The sequence below is a fragment of the Onychostruthus taczanowskii genome, unplaced genomic scaffold (genome assembly GCF_017590055.1).
Source record: "Onychostruthus taczanowskii isolate IOZ18803 unplaced genomic scaffold, ASM1759005v1 scaffold31, whole genome shotgun sequence".
Lineage (NCBI taxonomy): Eukaryota > Metazoa > Chordata > Aves > Passeriformes > Passeridae > Onychostruthus > Onychostruthus taczanowskii.
The window spans coordinates 67842-93978 of record NW_024500461.1 but is presented as its reverse complement, the minus strand read 5'-3'; the positions used below and the strand labels follow the sequence as shown (position 1 = coordinate 93978).

Below are 26137 nucleotides of genomic sequence, written 5' to 3'. Positions count from 1 at the left end.
ATTCTTGGTTATATTTATATTTTTCTATTAAATCATTGTGTGGTATTACAAACCCCTCAAGATTTTAAAGAAATTTAGTTTTTAGAGAGATTCTGCACTCAGTTAGAGAGATACACATTGAAGCAACTTCATCAAAGTCAGTTTTCTGCTCTGAGTTTATGGCATTTTGAGATCAGACACTGGGTCTGAGAATTTTATTTTCATCTGAGATTCAACTTCAAATGCTCCTTTGCTGTTTGTTTGAAGCAATGAGACAATTATGAATAAGAAATATTACTGGAAAATGCATGCTTCTATCACCCTTTAATATTCAAAATACATACTGCTTCAAGGCGAAGCTTAAAACAAAATTAAGACATCTCCATGATGCAGTGAAATGGTATCAATATGTAGTAAAACAGCCATTGAGCAGCACACACATCTGAAGGCAAAGCATAGCTCCTTTTTCTCTCTCCTTGTATGTGCACCTAACACATATGTAGGCTGTCCCATGTACCACACTAGAAATCCTGTGTATCACTGAGGTTATTCCAGATTGTCACATGCATATTAAGTGCATCCACTGACACATATAATTGAAACTCCAGAGGCTCCACTGCATATTAGAAAAAATATTACCCATACTGAGCCTTTTCTTCCTTCCATATGATTTTCTAAATTTATCAGTCATCCAGATTGGTTTTGAAGCTATGTTTAGTTGCATGTAATGATATATATACTTCCTCAGAGCCTACTTCATCACCTCTTTAATCTTTAGCCAAGATTATCCAGAGTACTAGTCACTAACAAAAACGGGCAGTGTATTTTGCTTAATAACGTATTTGTCATTTTATCAGATCTTAAATTTACTCACAACTATAGCTAAAACCCTCCAACAGCTGACAACTGAAAACATTATTCAAATCAGCCTGTCAATCTTTCTACACTTTTTCTATCTTCTGAGTTGTACAACAATGAATCTTCCAGCTTCTCTTCAACTGCTCTATCACTTAGCAAAATAAATTCAGAGAAATGTTGATACAGTTCTGTTGATACAGAACTGTTCATTCTTCTTTTCCAGAACCTTGGCCCTCTGAAGAGTTACTATTGCCTATAAAAATTAACTGTCTGCAGGGAGTTCATTATTAAGTTGTTTGTCCTAGGGCCAGTTCTCATAAGCCTTAGAAAAACACTTAATACACCCAAGGATAGCTCAGCTACACTTTGGGGGCATAAAATAAGCAGGATGGCTTCTGCTGTGGTGTTAGAAACAAAAAAGGTTTAATAAAGGCAAAATAACAAACAGAAAAACTCGAGCCAGGTACAGAGGTCTGCCCCTGGTAGAAACACTTCACACAAAAGCCCCTCTTCTCTTTTATTCTGTTTTTTTTCTACTTGATTGATCAGGCGGGACTTTTTGGCTTCTATCCAATTAGATGTTCTCTGGTGTTTGGTGAAGTCCCTGAGGCCCTATGAGGTGGCTTTCCACCTAACAGTTGAGAGAAGCTTCTGGGCTTTCCTTTTTTGGGGGACAAAGGTTAGTTTTTGTCATTCTGTCATTAGGGGGCGCATTCCTACAGTTCATCTACACCTATTTAATGTAGAAAACTAAACAGGAAAAGAACTGCAAACATCAACCTTTTCTGTCTACACAAACTGTTGAAATATTTTTGAATACTTATAGAAGTTTGTATATGTTTTTTCTTCAAATATCCACCAGCACTGTTACACATTCTGAAAACATCAGGAGTTTATTTTATGATCTTTTAAAAGAATGGTGAGTTTTAAGCAAATATTATCGAATATCAGCAAATAGATGATGAGGTCCTTAGAATGCAAACAGAATATTCACACTAGAAACCTGATTCAGCTGTGACCTTTCAAAAGCAGCACAGAGAATGTACCACATGATCTATTTCTAATCAAAACACCCTGAATGTTAAATAGCAAATATTTGCAGTGGATTGCTTTTGTACAAGGTAAAGACTCAGAGTTCTTGTAAGAAATTGCTCACACAGTAACATTAATTAAAAAATAATATTAGAAAAACATTGGCATGATGCTGTGACAGAATCATAGCAGTGCTGTTATCCCCAGTGTGCTGGGGGATAACAGCATGACCCACCATTACTTTATCCATTTTAGCTCTCTTGCCTAAACAGTAGCACGAACCCAAATTTTCTCCATGCTCTTACCTATAAATGAAAGGAGCTACCGTGGCAGTGTTGGGGTGGCTGTATTGCTGTTGCTGAGGAAGCTGGACTACACCATTTCCTGTGCCTTGGCCACTGCCTGCAGCCATCGAGGCTGACAGACCAACGGAGGATCCTGGGGTGAGAGCAGCACTTGGTTCTTTCCCTTCAGAAGAAGCAAGACCAGAGGAAGGAGAAGCCTTCTCACTAAGCTGAGATTTTGGTGTTGACTGGGACTGGTTTCCTTTTGTAGTCCTCAGTTTTTCAAGCTCCTTACTCCCTGTGCATGGGGAGGAAGCGCCCTGCTTTGCTGTTGGCACCTTTGATCCAGGTTTTGGGATCCCACTAGAAGATGATATTAAACTCTCTTTCTTGGCTGCTGTTGTCTTGCTTCCCTTTGGGATTAAGCTTGCAATTTTCGAGCTCTTCTTTGCAGATGATTCAATGACCTGATCCTTTTCTTCCTTGACCACTTTCTCAGTGCAAACTTTGTTTTTGTCCCTGTTCTTTTCCTCTTTGTCCTTTGGCTGTAGCAAAGACTTTTTATTGCTGAGATTTTTGCTGCCAGCTTTCGGAGGGGTTAACTTGGGTGATACTTTGGGACTGCTACTTGTGGAGCCGCCACTGTTCACCCCACCACTTAAGACATCCATTTCACCACACTCTGAAAAGTTGTCATCCTCTCTCCCACTGTCACTGGGTCCTGAGCTCAGTGACAAAGGAGGTCTCAGAGCAGTCCTAGCATTAACCAGCTTGAATTTTTCCAGCATAGATTTTTGTCCAGATGAAGGGGGCTTCACACCTTCAGAAGGGGGTGGCTTGAGCCTGTCTGAAGTTGGAGTGGGGGAGGTTGCGGGACTTGGCTGCTTCACAGACAGCATGGTAGAGGTCGCGCTGTGTTTGACATTCATGGATTTGCTGCGCCAAGGCTTGCTGGCACTTGGAGAGGGTATGGCAGAGACCTGCTGCTGCCCGGTGCTGGTGGGATGCTGCACATTTCCATTCATGCCTGAAGAGGGGTGAGGGCCTTTTGGTGAATCTGCTTAAAAAACCAGAAAAAAGCCATGGAGATATAGTTATTCTCCCATCTCATGCTTGAGGGTGATGTCATATTCCCTGGCATGTAAGACATATTTACATGCGATCTAAAATAAACATGATTTATATGTGCATGGAACATGAAGGATGCTAATAGAATACACCTTTCTTTCCTCCATCATCACAGTGTTTGATACTTCCACAAGTCCAAGAAAGCCTCAGAAACATCTTTGTTACAACAATTGCATTATGCCAATCAAGCCTTCCAAGTAAAGATTTTATTTTTTAATATTTTAATCTTTTATTTTTCCAATCACTTGTTCATAACAAAACACTGAAGAAGAAAAAAAAATGCTACAATTATGGCAGAAAACCAAAACTGGACAAAGAGAGGTCTGATGTTTAGTGAAAGAAAAATATGTCCTAAAAAGCTAAGGTTTTGGGCAAGAGGAGATCCTTCTTAGTAATACTGAAATTAATTGCATAAAATCAATAGTCACAAAAGTGAAAAAGGCTGGTGGCAATACATTTTTTAGTTTTAAGTACTGTTAACAATATTTAGCAGCACACTTCAGGAACTTATCCCAGTATAATTTCATAAGTAGGAAAAAATTTTATCAAAAATTTCACCAGTGTCAGTACTTGAAAGTTACAGTGATACATCATCTGCATGGGTACAGCAATGAATTGTACTCAGGTAGGCAAAGAAGGCTCTGGCACATTCACTGCATTTGCATCAGCCAAGAACTTCAGTGGATCTTCAGAACAAATGAGAACACGGCTCCTTCTGCAATAATCAAACTATGCCAATTAATAACTGTGATTTTTGTCACCCAGCCTTATTAAGCGAAACAGACCAATGCATGAAAGGGTTAAACTCTTCTGTATGAAGTTCAGATTCCCAAGACATATCTGAGTATATAAACACCATCACTCTCAAACACCAGAGAAATGAAGCGGTAATAGCAATCTAATCATGTGGTACACAGCTATTTCAGCAGCTGACATATGCTCTTTTAGTGGATGCATCTTGCCGTGCCATTCAGTATTGGGACTATTGGGGAATTAGATGTAAGCTAGTCTATAGCATATTGAATTCTGCACTACAAAAAGCCCATGAAACATACAATTCAAATATAGTTTGTGTAATGACAAAAAGAGTGCTTGATGCTTTGCATATACATGCAGTATGTTATACCTTGGGGCCCCCCTGTCTGAATAATACCATAAATGAGAAGGCTGAGGACAGTTTCCCCTTCAGCACAAAGTTATGCATTGCTTTCATTTTTGCAGTCTCAGCCCTAAACTTCAAGGAAAGATTCAACTACCCATCTGGAAGTCTGAAGTCTGCTAATACATTCAGGAAAGGCAGCATTTTGAGAATGCTGAAAGTTAAGCTGTTTTTCCTTTAACAAAGAGAATGAAAACATAGCAAAATTTACTGCTCTGAATAGCATTAAGAAGTTCTAGCTGCAAAATATTAAAAAATAGTGTGAATAAAAGTAATATGACAACAAGTAAAATTTTTACTTGCCTAACTCTATTAGTAACTTGTTCCACTGAGCAAACCACCTCCACCTTAACAGATGCTACATAATTCCATCTGCCCAGCGGTTTTTTTGTGTGCATCTCAGCCTGGTATGCAAATGCCACAGTGCTACATGGGTGACAAAGATGATGAAGGGACTGGAACACCTCTCGTTCAAGTATAGGCTGGGAGAGTTGGGCCTATTCAGCCTCCAGAAAAGATGACTGAGAGGGAACCTCACCAGTGTGTACAAGTATCTAGAGGGAGGGTGTGAAGTCAGGCTTTTCTCAGTGGTGCCAGCAATCGGGTAAGAGACAACAGGAAGACCCTGATGCACATGAAGTTATACATGAATATGTGGAAGAACTCCTTTACTGTGTGGGTGACTGAGAACTGCAACAGATTTCCCAGAGAGGTTATGGAGTCTTCCTCACTGGAGATACTACAAAACCATGTGGATGAACTCATATTCAATGTGTTGTGAGATGACCCTGCTTGAGCACGGGGGTTGGACAACATGACCCACTGTGGTCCCTTCCAACCTGACAAATCCTGTGATTCTGCAGATGAGCTCATTCCACCTTCACAAAAGGTTTCATGCAGCTCTGCCAAGTCCTGTTCTAAGCAAGAAAACTTTAACAGGTAAAGCTTGCTTCAGAGTATTTTTTGTGACAGGCTTACTTAACAGCATATTTCCCAGGCTCCAGCTATCACCATGGAGCACCTTTGGTGGGCAGCTGCATAGCTGATCCCTTGGGACCAAGGCAGGAATTATGGCTGGGCCCCTGTTCTCGTCTAGTAAGCCTCAGATGCTGTAAGAGAGCCTGGGGCCAGCCACAGCTGTTGGAAATTACTGCAGCCCTCAGGCTTTCTTTTTTTTCAAACATAATTTATACCAGGAATCAGCCACAGGGCTGATAGCTCAAAAGTGGGTGTGCACTTGCACACATCTTGCCTTGCACTAAGCTAGCCCTAAATACACAGGAGGATTGGGGTCTTAAGCTATACCAATAGTTTTGCAGAAGAACAATTCACCATAAGAATATGCAAAGTTATGCATGCAGAATACATGTAACAATCTGTGAACAGTGTGATGCCACTACGTTCTATTGTATTAGTTATATTACATATTTATGGCTTCAGGCTATTAGTTTTACTACTACTACTACAAAAAAAAAAGAAAAAAAAAAAAGGTGTTCTGATTAAAAGGAAGAATGCCTGCTTTGCCATATTTTCCAGCTGTATAATATTGAACCCATTGAGGGAAAAATGTAAAAAGAAGAGTAGTTACTGTTTCAACAGCAGCTTGTTCTGCTATATATACAGCAAAAAAATACAGGCTCCTGGACCCACTGGTATTTATTTGATCCCTATGTCACAAATCATAAACAGCAACAAAAAATTACAGAGAATTTAGCTTGTCATTAATCTTCAATTTAAACGGCATCCTTAATATTTCTGCAAGGAATGTGACCTGAATGCTCTCAAGAAATATTGACAACCTGTCTGTATGTTCAAAGATGTGGAATTAAAAGATCTATTCTCCCCCCACCTCCAGCACAACTGCATTACTTGAAGCTGCACACAATTAACTGCTTTCTGTGTTCAATTGGGCTTGGCTTTAGCTGCTCATTACATGAAACCTGTCCCCACCTTGTGGTGATTTTGAGACAGAGTGAACCCAACCTATGAAAAGGATTTCTTCTTTCTGTAAACTAAATTTTACAAGAAGTCAGTCTTCTGTTTTGGGCTTAACCCCTCATTTCTGAGATGTATAGTCAGATTCTGGGGAAAACAGTTTTGCATTCTGCTTGAAAACTCAGTGCTTCAGAGCTCAACCTCCACTGCAAAAGCACAGCAAAAACACAACACCCTCAGATGTTCAATGCAAAAAGAGGAACTTCTATCATAACACAGCAAGACCATGATGACCGAATGGACATTTTCAAATCCACTTTTCATAGGCTGTTGAACAAATAAAGGACATGTGAAGACCTGCACTTGGGCCAGTACATAACCAACCTATTTTGTCTTCTCATCACCTTTTCTGTGTTCTGTGCTGCTGGAGAAGACAACCTCTTAAAAACAGCTCCTCCACTGCAACAAAATTACTCATGATAATCTAAATATTCTGTAGCAGGCAGGTGTCCAGATTATCCATTTTTAGCCAGTCACAATAAAAAAGGTTAGTAGAAAATGTAAGAGTTGCAAAGGGTTACTATAAGGATGTTGAAGAAATGGGAGGTCTACCTAGTGAGATTAAAAGAATTCAGCTTGTTCAACTCTCCGTTTGTAGCTGTCCCTGAGAAAGTAGCTACCACTTATCAGCACAAGAGGAGAACACCACCAGGGACAACTGGAAAAACAGTGGCACCAGAAGAAACATAGACAAACTAGCTATAGATGTACATACTGGCCAGAGATGAACAATTTGCATCAGCATCATCACACAATGGAGCTCCAGGGCAGAGTTTCTCAGAGTTCATATGGGCAAAATAACCAAATACTGTTAAAACTGAGTTTGGAGAAAACAGAAACACCATCTTATATTACTAAATTATACTGAAAAGCTGGAAATAGAACTCCATGACATAGAGACCTTCATCAGTGTTCCAATACACTGTTTCTAAGATTGAAGGGATTAAGATTTGTTTTAAAAATGCGTGAATCAGAACATTATTTCTTTGCTGTACTCAAAATGCACTGTTTTTCTACCTTATTAGCAATCTGAATAATTACTTCATTTAAATAGTTTAATTTTCTTTTATGTTATTAAATCAGAGGCAGATAAATCTGACATGTCTGAAAAGCACGCATCTTCTCTGAAATTGATACGCAAGCTGCAAAATTCAGTTAAAAAAAAAAAAAAAGAGGAGTTGCACTAAAGCTCCACAAACAAGTTTCAGCTAATGGCTTGTTTAATGTTCTGGTGCTTTCTGTGTTTCAGACTTAACCAGATATACACTCAGTTACCTGTGTTACACAATGGATCGGGTCTGTTGGTAAAAACTGCTTTGCTTAATAAAGAGCAAACCTGCGTTTGCTCAGGGGAGCCAGGTTTCTTACTGAGTTGAACTGCTCCCTAAGCAATGTTCAAAGGAGATAATATCAATGAGAGCTAAGTAATGGAATACTAAATAAAGGCTGATATACTTCTTTTGGATCACCTTCAGGTCTTCTTTAACTCTGTGACTACATATCCAGTCCCCACTGTGAAAGAGTGACTGTGTTATGCAGGAATGGATTACAAGTACTACCTACAACTGGATTTAAAAAAAAAAAATCTTATGCTGTATGTATTTTTCTGAGGTCTCCTTATTGCATATACAGGAAGGTGTAGAGCAAGGAACAGAACAACAGTGGTCTGTCCTTGAAGAAGTTTGATGGTCCCAATATCTAACAGCTATTTAATTGTCACAAGTCACCTCTTTGTTTTAGAAATTAAGGTATATGGACTGTGCATCTATTCAAAAAAAGCTGATAAAATTATCTTGCTCCAAGTATCTGCATCAGAAGAAAAAATTAAATACAAGGTCTATTATTTGTGCAGCACTGTAGGGAAACAATCAGTTTCTTATTGTATGGTGGCACAAAATTGTATGGTCTATTTTTTAAAAAGACGGGTTTTATATTATTACTATTGTAAAGGTTGAAGTTTGTTTCTAAACAAATTCTTCAAAAATTTCAGGTTACAGAACATACTAAAATACTTTTAAAAATATAGAAAAAAGTACCTGGAAATCTCATTATAATATTCAAAAATTAGTCACTATAACAACTAAGTTTAAAATGGTATGGTTGTTTTTCTGTTTAGGAAAAGCAGAGCACAGCATATTCAAATACAGGTTCTTCTGTTCTTTCAGGATATTATGAAAGAATATCACTTTGCTGCGCTTGCATTCACAGAAATATTTTTCTCTAATTAACTTCTGCTTTATACCCTAAAACAAACTTATATGTATCTTTGATTATCGTGTAAAATTAATGGTTTTTCATCTATTCTGCTGTTTTGATAGGAAAAAAATCCACATGGAAACATATCAAATACAGTAGTCTGTAAATATGCAGTATTACTTATTCTATTTTCTGTAAAATGAATTGATTGACTTTACAAAAAAAACCACCCCTTATCCTCTTGCAAGTGGTGACTTCAGTAAAAACCCCATCAAAGCTCTCATTCTCTGCTGTAAAAAATGAGGAAGTAAAGAAATACATCATGCAAAAAGTCACATAAATGTACAATGCAATGCAAGCCTTAGAAGTCAAAAGACATTTTCCAAGTAATGAGCTAAGAATATTATCTACATTTATGTCTCACCTTGAATCATTTTATTCTCACACATTTCAGTAGCAACCATGTCAACATTATGAAGCAATTAGAAAACCTAAACTGCTGTACATACCTTCACTCAAGTAGTCACATTTCCTGCTCCATAACTTCACTACTGTATTTGTGAATTATACAGTGTGTGCTCAGTTTTCACACTGATCTTTTTCTAGTTTTAGATTGGATGTCTTGACACAAACAATTCCTTGATAAAATAAAACCCACTATAGAACTACGTGAAACATTCAATCCTGACAGTAAAAATAAAGGAATAACTATTGAAAGGATGGTTTTATATCTTCAGATACAGCTAGGGGCAAAGCATGGTCATCAGAATTTTGTAAAAAAAAAATCTGGATAGCTGCCTGTTGCTTGGATGAAGAACATTCATTGCATACTTGTTCCTCCCACAGACCCCAAGGATGCAAATGGGTACTATGTATATTGTATCATTTTCAACTCGGTTCTAACCCAGAGATATGAATAAAATGCTGTTCATTACACAAAGGGAAAAAGAAGGGGAGGAAGGGGATGGATTAGTTACACAACTCAGAAAGCTGTATTTTTGCATTATTCTTTTTGAGATAAAGCCTGAAGAGGCACATTTTCCAGGAAAACAGAGTCAGGGTGAGAGAAATGGAAGGACCCAGGGTACTCAGCTAATTGTTGCAATGGCTGCTCCAAATCCTTGCAAAATTTCATTTCACTTCCAATCCTTTATTCAGTATTATACACACACTAGGTCAGGTTCTGAAAGAATAGATACAGGTAACATTCTGAGGCAAATATAATATTCTGATTCTTCTCCATTAGAGGCTAAGATGCCAAGTCCCCTGAAAATGATGGCAGTAGTCCTTCTGGTAAGAGAAGACTATGGAATAAAATTACAGGTATCCAATATGGATTAACTTTTACTTTGTAAAAGTCACCCTGTGATATTTTCATAAAAGATTGATAAAATATGATTATACATCTGGAATTTTTTTGCATCTGAACTTAAATCCCAACCGAAACACAAGTCCTAATTCAGGCCCCAATTCCCATAGGTATTCCTTACCAAGTCTAAATACTACATTTTCTTTGACCCTTGTGGAAGGTTCTTTTTTTTTTCTTCTTGAGTGTTATGGAGAGTAAACTTAGTAACTTTAATCCCTTACCTTTTTCATTTCCGTTTGCATATTGTGGAGGCTTGTTTTTGTCAATGCTGTTAAAGCTCTGACTTCTCCGATTTAAATTGGAAGCTCCCTGGACTTTGGTACTGCTGCCTGCAGCTGGCACCCTTGAGGGTCCTGGAAGCCTGGAATGGTGAGAAAATCAGTGAGGAACCAGTGAGAAATCTGTACAATTTATGTAAGACAACATATAGCGGAGACAGTGTGCAAATATTGGATCACAATTTTAAACCAACTAAACCCAATGAATTCAGGAAGCAACAACAAACAGGAGGATTCAAATTAGTTAGACTCCACAAATGAAAATTTAAACTTATCCTTATGCACACATAAGGGAAAAAGATGCTTTCTAGAGTCACAAGACATGTAAGAAGATGCTTTGCATTTACCATTAACATTGCTAAAACAGATTCACCCTATCAAATATTAAAGTGCAATATCAACCTTTATTAATATGCCACTTTTGGAAAGGAAATATTAAAGAAATAGATTTAAAATCACAGCAATACATAGTTAATAAATATTTTGCATCTCTTACTCTATTAAATTTTTCACAGTTGTGTTTAGCATAAAAGCTTTTTAGTCAGAAGACTATTGACTAAAATACTTCCTCCTTACTATTTTAAATGAAAAATATTGTAAATACTTATTTTATCTAGATTATAGAGATGCATTTTAGATAGAACCTTAGATCTTTAGATAGAGATACCTTTTAGATAGAACTATATAATGTAGAGTATACAGTTCATTTCTTAGTATTTGCTGCCACCATCTGAACCTTACTATGTGGCTATGCTAAGGAAAAAATGTAGATTCTTGCTGTTTCTGGCATGTGTAAGCCTGCATCTTTTAAAATTTGTTTTGTGTTTTAAGATTCCTTAATATGTGCCTACTTCAAACTTTCTGAAGCATCTTTGGGGGCACCCCCAGTCCCTTCTAGTTTTGTTATTTCTTACATAAAATGAATTGCTCAAATCAGTGATAGGCTCTTGCCATACAAGAGCATCTCTCTTCTGTTTCTTGCTTATTGGAATGATTCTAATAACAGCAGTGCAAATTCTACCAGTGTTATCAAATTCTGTTAATTTCAGTTTATTATGAAAGAGCAGCATTAGAAGGAAAGAAAAAAAATATCACATTACAAAAACGTACAAAACATTTGATTTTTTCAGACTTCTTTTTGTTTGTTTAATACACTAGCATACAAAAATATTCAAATAATTTCATTTGCATTTGCATACATATGTAAACAACTCCATAGTCTCTTTCTTTACCAGTTTAAACCTCAGAGGACTAACCTACTGGTTATTTTCATGGCTCGCTCTGGCTGCCAGCCTGCCCTGTTAGTCTCTGTGCTGAGCCCAGGGCAGACAGTCTCTGCTCTGCAGCGGTACGCGTGCTAACCTTTATCGTGACCCATGAATTCGAGTGATCTTCTGTTCCCTGAAGAATGCACTAAAACAAACTTAAAAATCCATTTGCTCCATCTCATTTTCCTAATTTGACAGGCAGTAAGAGCCCTGAGACCATTTGTCAAAGGTAATGACAAAAGCAATGAAAAGGCATGTGCAACACTAGAAACTCATCTGATCTGTTAAAATACAAAATAGTTCTGCATGTATTCTGTATGCCAGAATTCAAGAACTTGCTACAATAAGCACATTATGCATGAGGTCATTTTCTCCACACACTTTCCATTTTACCTCATCTGCTGACTTTCTTAATTGAATTCAGGTTTTAAATTGCTCTTGCAGAATCATGTTAAGCAGCTAAGGAAATGCAACGAAGAGTATAACAAATAAGGGACAAGTCACATACCTCTGAACAGGCTTCGGAAACACTGCCACAGATTTAAAGTATTAGACAATAAGACTGTTAACTTTGACAAGTTGAATGTGGACAAGACAGGAGCATCAGCAATAAGGAAAACGAAGACCTATAAATGCAGGTGCAAAGCAACTGGACCGTGGTATAGCTCATTTCAACTTATCACCAGCAACACCCATTGTGTTAGTGTTCTACACTGCAAAACGCAATCTTTATTGGAGATTATGCAATTTAGAGTTCATTGGTCTCACCAATGAACTGTAAAGCAAAAGGTATAATTAATGAACACATTAATTATCCCCCCTCAAAAAAAAAAAAAAAAAAAAAAAAAGCTAGAAAAAAGAGTAAGCTTTAGACCTCAGCTTCTTTCTTCTGTGATCTGTTATGTAGATTTTAGTGCTCATGGAAATGACAGACTAAAAGTACTTACAAAATCTGAAACAAGTCAGTTCCTACACACAGCTCTGTCAAATTCACTGCCAAAACAAAGCCTCTTATTAATGGGGACTGTGTGCAGGCTACTCTTGATGGAGCAGAAGTCTCAGAAGTCATTCTTTTTTTCTGCTCTATTTTGCTTCTGTGTAAACTTGACTCTGTGAACTCAGACTTTCAGGTGGGCTTGCTATATATGCAAAACATCTAGTTGGAACTGGGGTGGACTCCCAAACTTCTTTTCACTCATGACTAAAGTCAGGAATTGAGCCAGAAAGTACAGAGCACTAAAATCACCAACCAATCTTTCACATCCAATATTTTACATGCAGAATACAAAGATGCAGGATACATAACAACCAGAAATATTGCTAATATATAGTAGAAATCAGCCAATTGGCCAAAAGCCAATGAATACAAGGCTTTTCTGTGGCAAAGCTCATCATTCCAAAGCTTGCTCACATAACAAAAATTGTACATTGTTTAGTGTCTGCTTAAGTCCAAAGGATAAAATATCAATGGGCATATACTTGCTTGAGTATCACTAACAAGCAATAAATTAGAGATATTTAACTGACCTAGAAGCCTTTTTTTGACTGGTTGCAATTCCACTGTGATTAGACTGAGTTGCATATCTGGCTGTGAGACTGTATGAGAAGAAACAGAGAAATTGAATTAAAGAATTTCTTTGAATATGTATAGAAAGAACACACTTACCAGCAAATGATGAGTTAATGAATGCAAATTGAACATGGATAAAAAATGCAAATTAACTGGCAACAATATGAAACAATGTAAACATGCAGATTTTTATGAGATGCAATGAACAGGTTATGAAATAATGGATATTGTTATAAAATGTCTCATTTGCTAGAAATTACCTTATCAATAGAAAAAGCAAGCATATTTCCACAGACTGAATTCCTGAAGTATAGCTCAATTCACACAGAATGTGAACTTCAAAACATTGTGCTGGTTTTTTTTTTCCCCATGAAATGCACTAAGCACAAATACACTCCTACTGGTCTCTCCAGCAACCTGACTGGATTCACAGTAGGGTTCTTAGGAATAGATTTGCTATACCAAATTCAATGTGGACTCAGAAAAAATCCCAGTAAAGCAAGGTGACTCTCCTGACAGTAGAGCTATATGGACGAAGTACCCTGTCACAAATTTTATTACTGTTACAGCACAGGTCACATATGTGATGACCCAGGCAATGAAGCAGAGGCTGCATTAAGAAAGTCCTGGCATGTGCTTAGACTCACTGTGGAATTCATAGGAAAATGCACCTTTGTCTATTAAGGCATCCAAGTAGCATTTCTGGAACAGAAAACATGCTATGCTACAGGACTAAAAACTGTATGTTCCTTTTGACATCCAACAACCTGGCATGATTAGATAGCAAATTATTTTCTCTAAACTTTTAGACATTTGCATAGGGGATATGTGAAATGCATGGCCAAGGTACAGCTTTCTGTCAGGCAATTTCAGTTTTCATAGACAGGTGCATCCTTTGGCATCCACACAGTCTAAGGCTGTAGAGAGGTGCCTAAGCCAGGTGCAATCACAACATCAAATTCCTTGAATTATTAGGGAAGTCATGGACAACCGAGGAAGCAGAAACTGATAGTCAGAGATTTCTTTTGTTTCTCAGAGTTCTGCATCTTCCAGCAATTCTTCTGAGTAACAGCAGAAAACCTCAGTGCTCTAGTCCCAAGTTTATAGGCCAGCAGCACTTTTAAGAAGCACCTGGTGGTGTTGAGTCTACCAGAACAGTGTTAAGCGATTTCTGCCAGTCCACTGAGTGTAAAGCAGATGGCAGAAGCTGTCAGGTAAGAAAGGTCTTCCCTTCCTTAGCACTGCAGTGCTGAAAAGGGGTGAAAAGAAGGTACAAACCAAGGGACAATGTGAGACTGGAATGAGATGTGAGATTATTGCTACTTTACTAAATTAAACCCCAACAAAGTGTTTAGAGCTGCCTCTGTTCCTGCCAATTAAAAATGGTACATTTGCATAGGATGAATATAAAAGTAAGAAGAGTACTTCAGTCTTAAGAGGGCAAAAAGGAATCATTCATTATGTAAAAGCAGCAATCAATTCTCTGACATCTATCTTCAGAATAATGCTGGCAAATTGCTTTTCTATATGACCATAGCTTCTGTAAATATTATAATACATAATATCACTTAATATAATATATTACTTATAATAATACCAAAATAATTTCATAATAATCACACTTTATGTATTTTTATCTATCTAGTTTTTAGTACATTGAATTATATCTCACTTATGGCTATATTTCTTAATAATGCCTGGACTTACAATGCAAATGTGACATAATTTGTTTTACTGAATTTGCTACATTTGTGCCTGGCATAATAGTCCATCTTTTGATGAGATCTTTCTCTTATATTTTTTTTTTTCCAACATATTTAAAATGAAGGAATCTAGAAATGAATAGCTGGTTACCTGCATTGACTAAAATAAGAGATTTGTGAGAAAAATTGTTGTCAAATATAACTTCTTTGTATTTATACTGTAAAAGGTGGAATGATGCACAGTACAATCAACACAAAAAGTAAGATGGGAAAAGAGAGTGAGTAGGTTGAGGTGAGTATGCCTTATCATAGCATTTCTACCTCAAACAATACATTCAAGACTAAACTGAAAGATCAAAACCCTTAATCTCAGTGTTGATAAACTAGCCCACATACCTTTAATAGCAATAAATGCATAAAATACCTATCTGATAATGCTTGCTAGAATGCTTCCCTTCTGTGGCTTGGGTCTCTATCCACTAGCAAATTCATGAAACACCAGCCTATAGACTACTTTCAAACTTTCCAGACAGGCTTGACAGGCATTGATGAAAGTGTCAATGTCAGTAAAACATGATTTGTAAAGGATGATTTCCACTGTGACTGATTAAATTTATTTTCCAAAGTAATGTGACAAGAGAAAGGCAAAAAGAGAATTTAACTCATAAAGCAGGTGCATCAAGTTCTAATGACTTTAGGTTTTCCTTGTCAATTAGCTCTGGATGAGCTGAGCCCATGAAAGCTTTCCACAAATGCATTTCCCAGTTGCTCGCCTCGCTTTCATGGATGTCAACTGCAATGCTGTTTCAGACTAGACTTTAACCTACCCACTCTTCTAAATGTATGAACAAGTACTTACATACTTCCCTCTATCCTATCAGGTAATTGTCTTTGGGTAGTATTTGTCAGTTAGCAAAATAAACCCATTTTGCTTAAAACAGTTATTTATAATGTCTAAAAATCCACACCATGATATAGTGTGTGTCTGCAATAAAGCAGTAAATGGATCTTAACATATCAGACAATACCAGTTTAATGCTACAGCATTCAGGACAAGGAAGGATCTACTTGTCAGAGGGGTGGAATGGGGCATTTTTAAGGCCTCTTGTTCTCAGCTGTCTACTACCCTTTCTCAGGGTTTACAAGACCCTTTACACAGTTATAATACTCATATCAGCAATCAGCTATGCCATGTACACAGGAGCAGACATCATGCTTAACTCTCGTCTTCCAAATAACACATAGGGGAAGTCAAGTAAATGCTGTCCAAAACAGGTAAAATGGCATATAGGCATCTGAAATCTTAGAAATAATCTGGACTCTGCAAAATAATATGGACTTTGTCTTCCAGGTGGAAGTCATCAATATTTTGTTTTACAAACCAGGGAAACACTAGTCAACACAGCAGATATGAAATGGCAACAATTGGGAAATTTCTTTTGCTGTGAGCAACATCCTGAGACTGCCCAGAAAGGCAGTTGAGCACAAAAGTAGCTGAGAAGAAGGGACAGTGATGCTGCTGAGCCCGAGGTGCTGATGAGAACCCCATGTCTGCATTGTGCTGAGTGGTTCAGGAAGCAGGGCTCTGCACAGTGCCACGTGGCTGTGCAGCACAGCCAGCTGCACCGGGGACCTGCGCACCATGCTCCATCAGGATGGGGAGCTGATAGGGTCATTCATTTGCAGGCATGACACGGTTACAAAATGGTCCTAAAAGGTGTAGAGGAGACTAGGAAATCAATGTAGGCTACAACATAAATGACTTTATGTGGCACTTAGGGATAGGTTTTACTGGTGGACTTGGCAGTGCTGGGTTAGCAGTTGGACTTGATGAACTTAGAGGTCTTTTCCAACCTAAATCATTCTATGATTCTATGCAGAAGGAAGGCAACAGATTGTTTGACACTGGACTTAACTACCAGAAACTCTAACTTGTTGCCATACAGTATGTCAGAAAAGAAGCAGGCCCTTGAAAGTGGATTAACACACAAAGCTGAACCATGAACCTTCTATAAATCTGAAAAGAGCATGAATCAAGCTAAAAATATTTTAACCTCTGTCTTCAAAAAGTAACCCATGCAGTGACACCCTGAATATCATATACTTTTTATTAAGTCCTCCAAAGGATCAATAGGATCATGTTACACCACACTGTCTTTTTCCTATAATGTTAAGAGTCACATGGTGGTTCTAAAATGCCAACTATGCACTATGTTGAAATTAGAAAAAGAGAAAGGGTTTTGTAGAACATAATCAAACTCTTTCTTCCTTACTGGCTTACTTGAATTGTAATATGCTGTTGATCTTACAAAATGCATTTAGTCTCTAGTCTGAATGCACTCCAGAGCTGTTCAAGACTTTTGTATTAGAACAATTCTTTGGAAAAGACTAGTTTAAAAAGAATGCTTTTTCAATGTAAAAAATTTACCAGAAGGTCTCAGTTGCCCTGTTCACCTATTTTTTTTTAAAGTCTTTTTCTTAAATAAGAAAAAAACATACTTCTTTATTTTTTTCTATTTAGCTGCTCATCATCCTACCAGTTGAAAATCACAAAAGATAATATTCTAAGGTAAACCTGACTCCAAATCCCAAGTGTGCCTGGAAAGATGTCACAGGAAACAAAAGTTTCCAAGCCCTCACACTATAAAACAGTTTGAACAGGATCCCCAAATGTACTTTCAAGGAACACTGAGGAAGAAACAAAAAAAACTTTGATTTTCTGTACAAACAATATTTTTCAGACATTTCTTTTCCCTCTTTAGTCCAGCCTTGGTCAATTAATATATGGCCATATCCACATGTATGTATCTATATAACTACATATATCTATACCTATACCTATTTATTTATAAATAAATAAACATTTAACATTTATATAAACGTTATTTATGAATGTGTATTTTATAGATAGAGGTATATTATCTATAGATAGAGGCAAATATAAATATATATATAAATATATAAGTATAGAGATAAATATAGATATAAATATATAGATATAGGTAAAGATAGATATAGATATAAATATAGAGATAAATATTACATATTTAACACATAAATCCTTTTTTTTTTTTTCATTCACAAGACGAAATATCTATGGCTCAGGCAGTTCTAGCTCATACCCTGTCATCTGTTCTAAATTATTTGGACATTTCTCCTTTCCGCTCTTTGAGCTTCTGGCATCTTATTCAAGCAGTCCGTCTCCAAATGATTCATGCTTGACGGTACAAGCAAAATTATGTTTTCAATATTTTCCTATTGTTCACAACTCATAAACCAAAATGCAGATAACCTAGTTTTGCATCAATATTTATGTTCCTGCAGAATATAGAGCCTTTTAATAAGAAGGAATACACAGTGACCATAGCTTTTCTGCTTTGGTCCCAGTATTGTAGTATAGGTATTTTGTGGAATTTAATGAAGGAGTACAAGAACCACAACATTAAAGAAACAAAATGGATATCTAGCAGTAACTGTATGTTGTGGTTTAGGAGACTGTGTTACTTCACTACTGTGCTTAAGCTAACCTGCAGCACACCTAAAATGCCATCTTTTAAACCTCACTATTTTTCTCTGAGCAAATTAGAGAAGTGGATTACAGTGTGCTGCCAGAACTAGGATTAGGCCCTTAGGAACCAAATGTACCATTTTATGACCTTATCTCCATGTCATTTACGGTCTTATACTAGAACAGAATTATATCAGAGTATCTTCACAGAATCATATGCCACCATTCTACTTTACAGTTTGATAGAATAAAACTGTAAAAAAGTTTTTTCCTAGAGGAAATGTAAATGGAGGTGACAGAAGTGCTGATGGTTTTACTTCTTCAAATCTATGCTAATTATCTCTTGAATCTTTGCATAGATTTCCAGAAAGTCCACATTCATAACACACCTAATGTATGGTTGGGATTGCTATAAACCTGCATCAGTCAAAAAATTATCCCATGGTTAACTGTTTCTATTGACAGTAGCAAAATACATTTGTAAGCATTTCATTCAGTCTCCCTATTGACTTTAAAATGGCAAAGAGCTTTGTAATATAAAGAAAATACAAAAGATTCTACCAGCAGTTCAGCTATTTTCCTTAAGTATTTTCAAAACACAAATAAATTCTTGTAAGTCTGGTGAATCATAAATATAAAAAAACTTTTCACTTCTATTTAATGTGTTTTCCACAGGCAATGACTGCCAAACAGCACTGCCTAGGATTCTTTGGAATTTATATAGATTTTTATTTTGGAGCTTTTTTGGTAAATTAAGAAAGAAAGTAATCTCCTTTACAACAGCTTCCAATTGTAATGTTATTTCATTAACTGACACCCAGAAAACCACAACATGTAGAATATCAAATTTGTTGCACAGTCTGTGAAAATAGTAAGATATAATAGATATTAAAAGGACTGACAGAAGCAAAGAAAGTAAGTACAAATATAAAGCTATGACTTAAATGAATGTAAAAATGCAAGCAAAAGACTGGGTCATACATTGGTATGAAGGAATTTATTAAGGAATAAATAGGAACAAAGAAAGAACAATTTGCTTCATAATAGGTTTGCTACCTATCATCTGACGAAAAAGAAAAAAAAAGAATGAAGACTGTGCTAATTTAATATGGCTACCCTTGCATTTTACATGTGTTGAAATTTAATTTGCCATATACAAATAATTACAAGCAACCTCCAGTGTTCACAAGGTGTCAGAATTAAACTGGTGGCAGGTCATGGAAAGTAATAAATGTATGCATATTTGCATCAGATTTCATCTTCAAAGAATCAGAAGATCTAATGAATCTCAGTAGAAAGTGAGGGTAAAGCAACAAAGAATGTCTGAAAGGAAAATAACTTCGTTATAAAGCTTCTATTCCTTCAGAAGGAAATATATAAAAGATTGGATTCGAGTGCTACAAGGGTGAATGGAACACTTCCCATTAAATTCTGCATGATCTGGATTAGCAACAGTGAGAATTATGGTCAAAGTGCATCAAAACTGACAGATAAAAAGTAATGAGTGGCAAGGGTGACACAGGCCAGACAATGAGAATATCTGAAATTAACAAAATTAAAATTTCCACTAAACTGATTTAAAACACTCTTGTGAAAACTGCAAGAAGAAATAATGAGAAAAGATGACCATTGCATTTTGAACTGCAAACAGCAGAAGAGTTAGGGAAAAATTACTATTCTTGAACAGAGGTAATTTATAAACAGAAGAACCCAGGGTAACTGCATGCCACAGGTTCCTAAAGAAAGTCAGATATACGTCAGGTACTTTGCAAGGAGAAAAAACTGTGTGCAACAAGCAAGGGGAGATACCAATCAGTAAAGGACAAGTTTGAAGGATCCAACCCATAGAAATAGCTAATAAGGTAAAAGATACAAGCAGTTTATGAAGGACTGGTGGTGAAATGGTCAATAGAGGATGAACAGTTTGAAAAAATCTGAAATGCTATTAAGAGACTAAAAATGCTTTTTATATTTTTTATTTTCTCTCTAGGCATGCAATAGTCTGCTAGATTGGTGTATTATAACTGTGGAAAATATCATTTATTTTAGAACCTGAATGTCACTTTGAAACACCCTTTCCCCCATTATTTTAAGCTGAAGAAATGTTATTAGATATCTTCTTAGAGAGGATGGGTTACATGGAAGAAGTATATGAAAAATATGTTCTTACTAACGCTCTGTTCTATCTTTTCTGTGGGAAGACTATTAGACAGGTTAGTCATTTGCCACTGAGACACACTAAATGCTTTATTTACTTGGACTTCAGGACAAATACGATGAAAGAGCCTCCTTTCTGAAGTTTCTGTGATTTGGAACCTTGAGGACTGTAATGATTGCATCTTGGGGGAGTAGAACAAAATGGAGCCACAGCTGATTGGCAAGGTAAAATAAAAGGTTAAAAGGGCCATTTAAAGGTCAGCTTCCTGCAGATCCTGGAACAATCACATAAAGCAACTCATTCTGCATTATCTCCCAGACATATAGAAATACATCAGATTAGATTAATAGCACTTAGACCCTTACTAGCAAAAAGAGAACAGAGAGAAGGAATAAATATTTGCTTTTCTTCTCTTCAGAATCAGTGATTTGACAATGATTCCACAGTGGGAAAAGCAGGAACTACCTGCCTCTTTCCTTTCACCAAAACCAAGTGACTAGCAACAACATGAGCTAAGGACAGCAAAGAGACTTGTTTCATCCCTTCCCTGTACATTAAACAAGCAACACACACAACTATGTGCACCTTCCATTTTTTATGTCAGTGCAACACACTTGGTGTAGACTGCTGAAACCATGTTTTAAACCTTCAGAATATTTAAATGAAGGCCTTTTTTCTAAACAGAGTGATGTAATCAAGATTGCTATACAGATTCCCACTATTCTGACATGGATCTATTTCAATTCATAATCATAAGCATTACATTTTCATTACTGTATTTCACACAGCACAAGCTCTGCATCCAACATGCATAATTTCTTCCTTAGTACTTCTGAGCAGCAGGCAACATGAAACCCTGTTCCTTGCAGTAGTTATATATGCAACTGCCTGCAGAAATCAGCTACCTAACTTTGTTTATCTGCTCAGGAAAACCAGGGGGCACTTTTAATATAACAAATTTAACAAAATTCATCTGGACCTCAAGCTGTGCTCATCGTTCCTGTACATGATAAAATAGTTTGTCTGTCTAGGGGAATTTTTCTGACAGCTTACTGAAACCAGTTACTGTCTAATCTGTAAATGAGACAGAACTTCCTTCATCCACATGTGTTTTCTCTTAGTATCTGGGTGGTTGAAAGATCATCACCACAGATGTATTGCTCTGATAATGGAATCCACTACCAAAGCAAAGCATAAAAATATAATGTAGCCATTGTTGTCATCTATCTGTACTGACAGATATAAATAAGGCCACCAGCACTGTATTTTTAAAAATAAATCTGAGAGCTGCAATAAAGTCATAAGGAAAGAGTGAAGTGCCAACTTCAGATTTCGAAATATTCAATTCCCACAGTTAGTAATGGAAGAATATAAGAAATTTTAGGGTAAAAAGAAATCAGAAATCAAATCTAAAACTATTCTTTGCATTTGGTTACTATTTATTTACTGCAGATTTTTTCACTAATAGTCTAATAATTTCAGAGTTTTTATCATTACTAGTACAAAACTATGATCTTCCATAAAGAAAGAATGTTTTTTGCAAGGCAATTTCACTTATCATGAATCAACTCCTTTCCTTCCTTTCACATTTAATTTGAAATGTTGCTGTTGGCCACAGGACTAGATAGGCAAACAATACTCTTTCACAAGAAGAATCTTGCTTGCCTTCTGTATGAACAGCTTTCACAATCCTGACATTGGTCACAGACAGCTCACATGGGAATAGCAATGTTAGAGTATTTTCACACTGACCAATTTTGGATAACTTTGTAAGGAGCCTGTGAAAGGATATTCATTATCCTCCCATGCAAACTTTGCACTTAGGAAAGAGAGGTTCCTCCAGAAACTGGTTTAATTACATTCCTGTCTGTGTTGTCTCCTAGTCACACTAGGATAAGTGTGGTGGCTCAGTCTCCTGAATTCCCCATTTCTGCACAAATCTAACCTGTCCAGTCTTGTGATATTCTGATTATAACCTTCCCCTGGGGCTTCTGTTTGTTTACCTCAGCAAAACAACCTGTGTATGAAACCTGTAGAGACCTAATATAATTTGGTGCCTGTTTCAGTTTTTGTTGACAAAGGGCTCAAACACTGTATAAAGTAGCTTGTCTTTAGTGGCACACAGAAATTTTCAGACATGGTAATGATCACAGACATTGATCATTACTGAGGACATCATAACCTGGAAATGGGGATGAGTACCATCACCATCATCATCATCATCACTATCACCAGCAGGACCAGTCTTTTAAATCAGGAGAGTGGGATGCTAGCCCTGCACATACAAAGACAAAACTTTCTTGGTTTTCAGCAACCTCTGTAATCTGACCATTTTCAGTGTGACTTCTCAGAAGTATTTCCTTCTCCCATGTATAATCTCTATTTCTCTTGGAAAAAAGTGAAGGGCATCACCTTCTCATATTTGTTTAATACAGAAGATACAACAACTTTTTACCTCCTAGGAAATAAAGTTGAAATTTCACAATATGCTTAGTATACATTAGCTGGAAGCAATGAAGGAGATAACTTTTCTCATAGAATATTCTAACCTAAAAGAACCTCAGTTATTAATACAAACTAAGACATAGTTTCAAATACTTAAAGTACAAAATGATGTGACTGATTACTGAAGATTTAAAAAATGTATAAAGTCTATAAAAAGCACCCACCTTATTCAGTGTATATATTTTGCTTTTGCTTACATGTAGGCACATATACAAACACATGGATATCAAATGCACTTAAATGTACAGAGTGCGTCAAAATGACATCTTTATTTCTCAGGTAAATATGAAAAGTAAATATGTGTCAGTCTTCCAGTAAAATAAGCTACCCATAGTGTAAGAAGATGATTTTCCAATTACCCTTGAAAATTTACTCTAATTAGGTTTGAAGCATTTTGCCATTTTTAAGAAAAGACGAATGTCCCATTCACATGTTAGCAGCTACATTCATTATCTGGCTTCTGTCATAATAACAAGATAATTCTTGTTCTATTAAAAAACCTGATAAAGCTATTTCTAAAAGACCACAGGTCAATTTAATGGAAACTATTATCTGCTTTGTGCATTTGCCAAATATTTTTTCCAAAATATACACCGTAAGGGATATTCTGCCTTAAGGCTTCTGCATACCAAACCTTTCCACAGTTATGTTACAAATGTTAGAAAACAGAAAGCATTAAGAATTTTTCAAAACATATTCAGAACTGCAACATGGTAATAAAAAAAGACATACCTGCACAATAACTGCATAATAGTAAATAGCCGTAAAGATTAACTTTTACTGTGAAAGGATAAAACAACTTTTTTATCAACAGCACTTCAGAAAAAAAGTAAAATTACTCAATTTTTGATTGATAGCAGTTAGATTATCTATTAAGTTAATTTTATATGGACAGTGTGAAGAATGTGCATTAATATACACTTCAGATTTTATCACTTTCCAAAATTCTCCATACAGGGAAATGTGTAGTTTTCAGTACTACAGTACCAGTATGAAACTACTTTTTGCAAAAATATCTAAAGATCTCAAGTGTTCGATATAGCACTCATGTGAGTTTCTAAGGACCTTCTAAATCATGAGCTTCCCCCACCTCGGTTATGTTGGTTGCATTTCTAATTATTGCTGAGACACACCTGACATGAAAGCAATCATAGGAATCACGTAACCTACCTGTCCACATTACAGACAGCAAAAAGTGAGCAAGAGGCAAGATGGATCTCAACAAAGCAATCTTTTCTTTCTTAATTCATATTTTGGCTTCTTTCTAAAAATAAGCTTTTATTTACTCATATCATCTTTAAAACTAGAAAGGTGTTTGGTACATATTTTTAAATAATATTTCAAATTATTTATTTTATTGGGAAAACAAGAAGTGAAATGAACAGCTGCTATGAAAGGAAGTGTTGGTAAATCCACCAGAGAGAGTTCACATCTGTGTATGTCTATATATGCCCATCTATTAGTAGAAAACTTGTTTTCACATGTAGTCATTTTTCTTTGGAAGGTAAATATTATTTTATGCTAATTTCTTTATATTACTTCAAAAATTGACAAATAAAGAAAAAAGAAAACCACAATTGAAAAAAAATTGTATTTCTGTTTGTTTCTAAGTTCCAGGGCTCCTTGTTTTGCTAGCAGCTCATAATACTAGATATATTTATACTTATAGTGGAAGATAGAAAATTGTCATATAGGAGAAAATTTCTGGCAGGCGCCTTTATCCCTTAAGATTTAAATGAAAAATATATGGATAGAAGAAACCATACTCCCTCAGGAAATACAGACTTTACAGTAACAAGCATCAAACTTCTCTGTATGTGAAAGCACATAGAAAAAAATCTTGCTTTCAATTTACAGATAAGAAATAAGAAAGATGTCATCAATCTTGGTCAGGTAATTTTTTACATAGAAATATTTTACATGTGAAACCTAGCTATGAACAGAAATTCAATCAAATAATTAAATTATTTTAAACTCCTAGATTAAAGTGGAATGTTTAAAGCACACTGATGGAAGTTGAAATTTTTTTAAACCAAGCTTAGATGTCACTCTACAAAATCATAAATATGGAGAATCTGGGACATGGAATAATTTTCCTTCTTCTTACAGAAGCAAGTTTTAACATAGCAAAATAGAAGACTATAAAAAAGTGCAGAAAGACGATGAGATCTCAGGGAATTATAATGGAAAGCTTAATAAAATATTCAACACCTCTTTGCCTACCACATGGAATCACCATCATCCAAACAGTAAAAAACGTGCTTTATCCAGGCTTTTTTGGACAAACTCTTGCAATAGTCATGATGTATAAAGAACAAGACATAGTCAAGACATAGTCTTGACAATAGTCAAGATGTATAAAGATGTATTTTTTTTGTTATTAACAATTCACCATGGATAAATTATAAAATCTGGAAATGTTTCAGTTTTTTCACTAAATTAAAAACAAAATACAGTAACCAAAGGTATTTATAGGAAGCTGGCTAAGCTCTTAATTCCCCTGATTAAAGCTGTGAACACTTAATTCCTGAATAACAAGATGTTATTGTCTCTCATGCAGTATTAAATATCCTCCAAAAAGCAGAAATTAAGCTTTGGAAAAAGTTGAGAATGGTCAGACTTTTCTCGACCCCACCATAATTTCCTAGATTACATGTTAATTGTATACTTCACAGGAAAAACCTTCAAAGACATTAATTTTCAGCAGCAGAGAAAATAAAAGCACTTCATAATGCCCCAACCAAACACATGTATCTTAATTTTTGCATCAAATGAGGTAATTAACATGCTATTAGCAACACTTTCCTCCAAAATATTTTTAAAACATTTCTAGATTCAAGACACAGATTTCTATCAGGCTGAAGTGTTAAAGCTTCGTCCATTAAAGAATAAATATGTTTATTATATACATGAAAGTGTAATTTATATATCAACAGACTTAAGAACCAGAATCTCAATGTATTAGTCTGATACTTTTAATCCAATCTAGATCATTGATTTACCACACTCTTGACATACACTTGTTCAGTAAGTCCACAAAAACATTTTGAACAAGGATATAAAAAATGGAACAAATACTGAACTGAACAAAGCAACAGACAAAATTCTTCATGATGATCTGAAGTTGACTTTTTTAAAATTTGCCCA

General features: G+C 36.0%; 1 protein-coding gene across 1 annotated transcript in view; it reads right to left on the bottom strand.

Moving 5' to 3' along the window:
• Positions 1 to 26137, bottom strand: part of NAV3 (neuron navigator 3) — a 182246-nt gene that overhangs the window by 126891 nt on the left and 29218 nt on the right. The window contains exons 5-6 of the mRNA XM_041409852.1: positions 10222 to 10361; positions 2175 to 3210 (exon numbers count right to left, since the gene is read on the bottom strand). Coding sequence (XP_041265786.1) covers positions 2175 to 3210; positions 10222 to 10361 — 1176 coding nt within the window. The remainder of the gene's footprint in view (positions 1 to 2174; positions 3211 to 10221; positions 10362 to 26137) is intronic.